The sequence below is a fragment of the Melospiza melodia genome, chromosome 23 (assembly GCF_035770615.1).
Source record: "Melospiza melodia melodia isolate bMelMel2 chromosome 23, bMelMel2.pri, whole genome shotgun sequence".
NCBI classification, from domain to species: domain Eukaryota; kingdom Metazoa; phylum Chordata; class Aves; order Passeriformes; family Passerellidae; genus Melospiza; species Melospiza melodia.
In genome coordinates, this window is record NC_086216.1 from 12,247,162 (window position 1) to 12,255,113 (window position 7,952).

At 60.3% G+C, this 7,952-nt stretch overlaps 2 protein-coding genes across 2 annotated transcripts; both read right to left on the reverse strand.

The window, feature by feature from the left end:
• TMEM230 (transmembrane protein 230) lies at positions 1-4,011 on the reverse strand. Its single transcript, XM_063175169.1, has 4 exons — positions 3,906-4,011; positions 2,439-2,566; positions 1,986-2,108; positions 1-1,090 (listed from the first exon to the last, which is right to left on the reverse strand). The coding sequence occupies exons 2-4, from the start codon at positions 2,535-2,537 to the stop codon at positions 950-952; spliced, it is 363 nt and encodes a 120-aa protein (XP_063031239.1). The 5' UTR covers positions 2,538-2,566; positions 3,906-4,011; the 3' UTR covers positions 1-949.
• A 630-nt stretch (positions 4,012-4,641) lies between these two features.
• Positions 4,642-7,530, reverse strand: PCNA (proliferating cell nuclear antigen). The gene is made up of 6 exons (XM_063175270.1): positions 7,203-7,530; positions 6,300-6,397; positions 5,851-5,918; positions 5,542-5,736; positions 5,228-5,351; positions 4,642-5,146 (listed from the first exon to the last, which is right to left on the reverse strand). The coding sequence occupies exons 1-6, from the start codon at positions 7,421-7,423 to the stop codon at positions 5,064-5,066; spliced, it is 789 nt and encodes a 262-aa protein (XP_063031340.1). The 5' UTR covers positions 7,424-7,530; the 3' UTR covers positions 4,642-5,063.
• Positions 7,531-7,952: the final 422 nt, after the last annotated feature.

Consider the following 7,952-nt stretch of genomic DNA (forward strand, 5'->3'; position numbering starts at 1 on the left):
TTGCAGAGAACACAGAACTTTATTGGTGTGAAATGCACCCATTGCACGGCTGCTCGTTGTGCAGGACACTGGCAGCCTGCTCTGACCCCACAGAGCTGGGGCCAGCACTCTGAGCTCCCTGAATGACACAGCAGCAAAGCTGGCAAAGCAATCCAGAGGGGTTTGGTCAGCACAAACTACACAGAGAACTTCTCCTCGCTGGCCTGGCCAGCTCTGCACAGCAAATTATCCACACAAAAAACAGCTGGAGTTCAGGTGTCCCCAACAGCCACATCAGTCCAGCCCAAGATTTTTGGTATTTAGACACTCGAGTCTGGGTTCCAATCCTTCTCCCAGTACCCATCTGGTTGTTCCAGTGGCAGGCAGCAGTCCCTGGGAAGGATAAGCAGGTTTTGCCAGCAGCAGCACAGGCAAAGCTGGCTCAGGGAAGTGTTTGTGGGGAAATGAGCGTGGCCAGGCTGACGGGGGGCTCTGGAGCCAGTGCCCTGTGTGGAAATCATCTCCCCCCTCATCACACTTTATTTACCCCAGGACCAGTTGGGAAGCGTTTCTGACGGACAGAGAGCAGGAGGAGAATTTAATGATGGTCTGTCTGCAAAGGTAACCCAACAATAACCACAATGCCACGGAAAGCTAAATTAAACTCTAGAAAACGCTTAGAGAAAAAACAAGTATCTGCTGCTGCAACCAGCTGCTCTATTTTTTGGAAAACTGCAAGGATTGCCTCGCCCAGGAAGAGCTTCCCAGCGAGGGCAATTATGCAACCCCGAGAGGAGGGGAAAAAACCCCACAAATCCCAAGTTCTTTGCAATTCCTTTTGGTCGATCCCGGGCTGCAGCCCCCACCCCCCGAACGCGAAAACCTGCACGCCTCCAGGCCGGGCTCAGCAGCCTCGCCCTGCGGCACCCAGGGGCGCTGCCGGCCTAATTAGGGCGGGTTCATTAACAGCTCAGTCGTCGAAGTCGGGGATGTCGTCGTAGGAGTAGCCCCGGTAGCCCTTGGAGGCGTAGTAGGCGATGCGCAGGTGGTAGAAGCCGGGCAGGAACACCAGGATGCCGATGATGAGCACGGGGATGGCGCGGTCGGTCTCCTGCAGGGGCACGGGGCACGGGGCTGGGCATGGTGCAGCTCCAGCCTTGGTGTTTTCAGGTTTAATTTTGGTGTTTTCAGCTCTAACTTTGCTGTTTTCAGGTTTAACTTTGGTATTTTCAGCTTTAACTTTGGTGTTTTTGGGTTCATTTTGTGCCCATTTTGGTTCAGCCTGGGCGCAGCCCTGGCTGGGCTCTGGTGCTGCCCAAGGTGGATCCATTTTAATCAATCCCTGCTTTATTCTGTAACTCTGCTCTAGCCCAGCCTCCCCAAGGCACCACAGTGACATCTCTGTGAGGGGCTCTCCTCCCTCTCACACCCTGCCTGGTCTGGGGGAAGGTTGCCCTGCCCAAGGCAGGTGAGATGTGAATGAATTCTCAGAAGGAGGTGATCTGGAAGGTTCTTTGAACCCAAACCATCCCGTGGTTCTGTGACCCATCCCCAAGGTGATGAAATAAAAACCCATCTTCCACCAGAAGCACCTCAGCTGCCATCAGGCTGAGCCCTCAATCCTTGCTGCAGGGACCCTCAAGGGACCCCACTGTCCACCGGGGACCCCCTGGACGTGCAGCCAGGGCTGGGAGCTGCGAGCCCAAGCCCAGGATCTGTGCCTGGAGCGCTGCTGATAGCGCCAGAGGCTGCTCTGCTGCCTGAGATAAGGCAGAGCTGCCAACACCCCTGATCCCCCCGGGGTCACCCCTAACCCACGTGTGTGCCCCATCCTTTGCTCTGAACCCTGCCAGGGATGGGGACTGCACCACTGCAGCTCTGCCAGGCCTTCCCCACACCAAACCTTTCCCAGTGTTGAGTTTGAACCTGCCCTGGTGTGACCCGGGGCTGTCTGCTGTCCCCTGGTGTCCCCCGAGGGCAGAGCCAGCAGCGTGTGAAGCACTCACCCCTTTGCTGATGTACCCTGCCAGCAGCAGGGCTCCGATGATGATGAGGAAGGTCCCGATCATGAAGAGCACCACGGCCAGCGCGATGGCCTTGTAGGGGATTTTGGGTGGGCTCTTCTTGAACTGGAGGGGAAAAACCCAAATATTGAACAGCTCAGCTGAGCACAGCTCCCCTCCCACGGCAGCACAGGACAGAATTCTGCTCCAGAGCTGCCCGCCAGGAGGAATTCTGCCCATGGAGACCCTGCTGGGCCAGCCCCTGCTCCCAGCCTTGTTCCCAGGAAGGCTCTTTGGGCTTCCCAGAGGGGAAGGGCCCAGGGTTAGGGTCAGATTTAGGGTCAGGGTTTGGCTCCCTCCCAGCTTTGTCCCTCTCTGAGCTGCACAAGGAGACAGCATCACAGGATCCCGTGCAAGGCCAAGCTGTGGTTTCACAGCTCCCTTTCCCAGTCTTACCTGCAGGTCAATGTACCCATCATCGGTGCTGGAGAGTTTGGAATATTTCACTTTGCTACTGGGGATCCCAGCAGAGAGATTGGTCCTGGACGGCATCATGCCAGGGGGGCCTGGGCATCAGCTACAGCCTGAAAACAGGAGAGGAAACTCAGGGACGGCAGGCTGAGAGACACAGAACCAAAGCTCCTGAGGAGAAACTCCCCTGTCAGGGCCGTGCCACCCCAACACCGCTCTGCTCCTTTCCGAAATTAAATCTTTTCCCACAGAGGGTTTAAGCATTTCATTTGAAGGCTGAAATGCAAGACGGTACAGCTGGAACAATGTTTGGAATCAAGGTAGAACCTGTGCTTCAAACCAGACGGGAATTCCCGGGCAGGGCCCAGGCATGAGCCAGCTCTCACTCCATGGAGAGCTCCCACTGCCAGAACACAGATGTCCAAGCTCTGGCTGCCTCTGAACAGGACAGCAGCAAATAAACCCAACCCAGAGCTAAACAAAGCAGCTTTTTATACACCAGGAGATGTTGCAAAAGAGCAATTTTGGGGAAAAAAAAACCCAAAACCAAACAAACCCGACCAAATAAACACAAAAAACCAACGTAAACCACTGGAAACTGGAACGAGATGGAGCTGTCATGGGGACAGCAGGAGTGACTCAGAGGGAGCAGGACAAGGGGACCCACCCCAAATCCACCCAGAATACTCCAAATCCACTCTGAACACACCTGAACCCACGCAAACCACCTGAATTCCACCCAGAACACACCAATCCACCCTGAATCCACCCGAACCCACTCCAACGCACCCAAATGCACCCAAACCACCCCAAATCCATGTGAACCCACCCAAACCACTCTAAATCCACCTGAACCATCCCAAATCCATCCCGAATCCACCCGAACCTACCTTAACTATAACCCCAACCCATCGCAAATCCAGAACTCACCCCGAACCCACCCGAACCCAACCTCAGCCCACTCCAAGCCCACCCCGAGCTCCGGCCCGCCCGGCCCCGGTACCAGCCCGGTACCCCCCGGTACCAGCCCCGGTACCGCCGGTATCCCCGGCCCTGCCCTGGTACCCTCCCGGTACCAGCCCCGGTACCCCCGGCCCGGTACCCCCCGGTACCCCCGGCCCGGTACCAGCCCAGTACCCTCGGTACCAGCCCAGTACCCGCCGGTACCAGCCCCGGTACCAGCCCGGTACCCCCGGCCCTGCCCCGGTACCAGCCCCGGTACCAGCCCAGTACCCCCGGTACCAGCCCGGTACCCCCGGCCCTGCCCCGGTACCAGCCCGGTATCCCCCGGTACCCCCGGCCCTGCCCCGGTACCAGCCCGGTACCCCCGGCCCGGCCCGGTACCAGCCCGGTACCAGCCCCGGTACCCCCGGCCCGGCCCGGTACCAGCCCGGTACCCCCGGCCCAGTACCCCCCCGGTACCAGCCCGGTACCCCCGGCCCGGCCCGGTACCTGCCGCCCGCCCGCTCCATGGCGGCCCCGCCTGTCCCCCCGCGGCCCCGGGAAGTTGATCCCGGTGACGCCGCTTCCCTTCCAGGTCACGGCGGGGCCGGGCCAGCCTCTCCCGGCCGGCGCCGCCTCGGCACGGGGGGAACCGGTGCGGAGCTGCCGAGAGCTCTGGGATGGAGGATGTGCCACGCCGGATGTTATAGTGAAGTGCTGGAGGGTAAACGGGGAGGGATCTCAACAAGGGACAGCTGGAATCAGCGTCTGGGCCCGAAATGCCGGGATGGTTTGGGCTGGGAGGGGCCGTAAAGCTGCCCCGGTGCCAGCCGTGCCACCCTCCCCGTGTCCCAGGGTGTCCCCTCCGGGCTGGCCAGGAGCGCGGGTCCCCGAGGAGCCCAGGCGGGGAATGTGCCCAGCGCCAGCAGCGATTGTCCCTCCCAGGCCGCAGCGGGGCTCGCTCCGGGCCGGCACTGCCACCTGCTGCCATCCGCTGTCACCGCCGGACAGCTGTGCGGGCCGTTCATCCTCAGCAATTTCCAAAATAATGTCCTGAAAATGGGGCAATCGGGCTGGGAAAAGCCTTTACAGGATGGTGAATTCCAGCAGCACCAAGCCCTGTCCCCAGGTGCCACCCAGGGAGCAGAGTGGCACCTCTGCCACAGCTCTGAGTGACCAGAGCTGAACGCTGGGCCTTGACACTCTGGGACTCAGGGCACATCACCCACATTTAAACACAACACACTCCAGGAGATTGTATTTTTTATTTCCGTTTTCCAAGTTTCAATCAGAATATCGGCTTCAATAATAAATGAAGTTAGGTCACATAAACTTGTGGGATAACAAAACGGCAACCCTAAGCTACAGCTCCACAGGGGAAACTCCAGGATACATCTTGACCCATTAAATATTGCCTCTCTTCTCCGACAGCAGCTGAAAGGAGTAAGAAATTTCACCTTCAACAGCATCCAAGAGATTGCTGGGAGTACAGGAACAGACTAGAAAAACTCAGCTTTCCTCTTTCCAATGACACCAGAATAGCAAAACAGAGTGTTGAAAAATATTTACAAATATATCTACAAGACACGGCTACAGTGCTCCCAGGGTGCCCCCAGGCTCCGGAGTTGCTCCTCCAGGCAGGAGCAGATGTCCCCAGCCCCGCTCCAGTTAAGAGCCATCCTGCTGGTCCTCGATCTTGGGGGCCAGGTAGTACTTGAGGTGTCCCATGTCAGCAATCTTGTACTCCACAACTGGGGAGAGAGTGAAAACAGGGGGTTCAGGGGGTTCTACAGAAAACCCAGCCTCAATTCCACTTCTGCTCAGGCACTCACCCAGAGGAACATCTGCAGACATGCTGAGCGTCACCGTGGGGGACAGCGGGGTGGCTTTGGTGAAGAAGTTCAGGTACCTCAGGGCGAAGGTCAGCTGCACGGGCTCGTTCATCTCTATTGTGACCTGGGTGAGCAGGGGAGCAGCGTTGCAGAGGGTTCCACAGGGCCGCTCCAGCTGCCCAGCTCTGCTGCAGCTCCCGGGGGAACACTGAGGGACTCGGGGACCCACCGGGAGCTGTCCCTGCTCGCTGCAGGGCGGCGCTCTAAAAACGCCCTTTCCAACCCCAGCCCCGAGCCCTGCCCGCCCCACTCACGGCCTCCTCCTCCTTGTCCACGTTGCTGGTCTGGGACAGTTTGATGTTGCCGTTGCCCAGCTCGCCGTTGGCGGAGAACTTGACGCCGTCCTTGGCGCACGAGATGACGACGGCGTCGCCGATGTGGCTCAGGTCCCGGCAGATGCGCGCGAACTCCGCCGAGGGCATCTTCACCACGCAGCTGTACTCCTGCTCCTGGGGACGGGCACGGCCTCAGGGACGCCGTGCCACCCCTGGGGCAGTGCCACTCACAGTGCCACCCCGGCAGCCCCGGGGCTGCTGTGTCCCAGTCACCCCATCGTTACTTACTGGGATGCCCAGCTGCTCCACGTCGAGATCCATCAGCTTCATCTCGTAATCAGAAACCTTCTCCTGGTCTGGGGAAGCAGAGCTCAGTGACACCAGATGGCAGCAGGACTGCTGCCACTCCCCACTCCCTCCAGGTACGGCCACCTCAATGAATGCAATGAGATTTCCCTCTGTTCCCTTAGGGCTGGAACTCTGGGAATGCCCTAAAAGCTTTTTACAGGCTTTAAGGGTACAGCCAAACCCATCTGTGTGCAGCCCGAGAGAGCCTTCCTCTCACAAAAAAATTATTTATAATATTTAATATTTTATAACTTGATCAAGTTTCAATCTCCAGACTGTTCCAAGAATCAGGTGTCCCCTCCCTCCCCTGCAGGGCCCGCTGCCATTCCCCTCCCTCCTGCACCCCTGAACACACCCCAGTACCAAAGGATTTCCCAAATCCCACTCACTGGGTGCCTCGAACACCAGGGCCAGGGTGTCGGCGTTGTCCTCGGCCCGCAGGGTGATGATGTCCTCGTTGCCTGCACACTTCAGGATCTTGGACATGCTGCAGGGGACAAAGGCAGGTCACTCACGGGGCTGGGAGCTGACAGGGCAGGAGAGCACGGGATATTACAGTGACCAGGAAAGGCGGGTGTATGGGGAGCCCCCCTTCTGGCTGATCTCTTCCAGTGCTTGGTCACCCACAAAGTTCTTTCACATACACGGCGTGGAACCTCCCGTGATCAGCTCCTGCCTGTTCCTCCTGTCCCATGGCTGGATCCATCCAGACCCCTCCCATGGATGTTTACAAACAGGGATGACTTCCCTCTCTCAGCAGTCTCCTCAACCTTTCCTCATAACGGACACGCTCCAGATCCCTCATCTCTGTCCCGCTGCGGGAGCTCCGTGTCTCTGCTCTGGTGCGGAACGCAGAGCCGGGCACAGCGCTCCAGAAGCGCCTCACAGGGCTGAGCAGCGGGGCAGGAAGGGGCACCTCGCGGGGCAGGAAGGGTTCCGTGGGTCCCTCCCAGCCCGCGGCAGGGTCTGAAGCTGTCACCGCTTCCCCGGCCGGGGCCATGGCGCCCAGCGCTGCCTTTTCCCGCCACTCGGCGCCGGCAGTGACGTCACGGCCACGACGCGCCCCGCGCGCGCCGCGAAAAACGGCGCGAGAGCCGTGAGGGGAATGGGGGGGGGAGAGAGAGAGAAAGAAAAAGGGCTGAGGGGGCTCAGAGCGCCCCCGGGACCCCGCACACCTCCGGAGCGCTCCTCGCCCCCACATCTCCCCTCACACCCTGCCCTGAGCGCCACAGCCCCCGGGCCTGCTCGGCCGCCCCATGGCAGCGCCCCAGCGGAGCCCGCCACCGGCTGACCTGGACAGGTTGACGCCCATAGCGATGTTGCGGTCGCAGCGGTAGGTGTCGAAGCCCTCCGATCGCAGCGTGAGCTGCACCAGCGAGACGTGCGAGGAGTCCATGCTCTGCAGGCTGATGCCGCCCGAGCCCAGGTCCCAGCAGGCCTCGGTGATGAGGTCCTTGAGGGCCTCCAGCACTCGCTTGAGCACCGAGCCCTGCACCAGCCGCGCCTCGAACATCTTGGCAGCACCAGCGGGAGCAGCACGGACGGAGTCGAAAACGGAACAACTGAAATTCAGCGAGGCGGTTCGCCAAGCCCCTTTATGCACTCTGTCGCCCCGCCCACCGCCGCGCAGCAGCCAATCACCAGCGCCGCTCTCCACCTTTAGCCCAGCCCCCGTCCGAGCTCACATACAGGGCCCTGCCGCGCTCCGGCCAATCACAGCGCCGCTCTTCCCCTTAGCCCCGCCCCTCCGGGCGGCGGGAGCCAATCACCGCGCGGGTTACAGAGGCCCGCGTCCTGCCTTGCTGCGCAGCGATGGCGCCAGGGCCCGGTCCCTGCAGCGCCGCCGGTGCCGCACACGGGGCCTGGCCGTACGGACGGCTCGGTGGAGCGCCTCTCCTCGGGCACCGTGTGCTGACCGAAAAGCGGCCATAGCACAAACCCGCTTGTCCCTAAACACAAACCCCTCACGCTTCTCCCAGCGCCCGCGGACTTTCCCGCGCCACACATCATGGCGCCCCCCTCCATCCGGGTACACCTGGGCG

Coding starts and splice junctions, on each gene's coding strand:
- TMEM230 (XM_063175169.1), bottom strand. CDS start 2,537: ATGATGCCGTCCAGGACCAATCTCTCTGCTGGGATCCCCAGTAGCAAA. Junction 2,109..2,438: donor ATGGGTACATTGACCTGCAG/GTAAGACTGGGA, acceptor TTTCCCCTCCAG/TTCAAGAAGAGCCCACCCAA. Junction 1,091..1,985: donor CAGGGTACATCAGCAAAGGG/GTGAGTGCTTCA, acceptor GTGCCCCTGCAG/GAGACCGACCGCGCCATCCC.
- PCNA (XM_063175270.1), bottom strand. CDS start 7,423: ATGTTCGAGGCGCGGCTGGTGCAGGGCTCGGTGCTCAAGCGAGTGCTG. Junction 5,919..6,299: donor CCTGGTGTTCGAGGCACCCA/GTGAGTGGGATT, acceptor CTGCTTCCCCAG/ACCAGGAGAAGGTTTCTGAT. Junction 5,147..5,227: donor GTCTGCAGATGTTCCTCTGG/GTGAGTGCCTGA, acceptor CTCTCTCCCCAG/TTGTGGAGTACAAGATTGCT.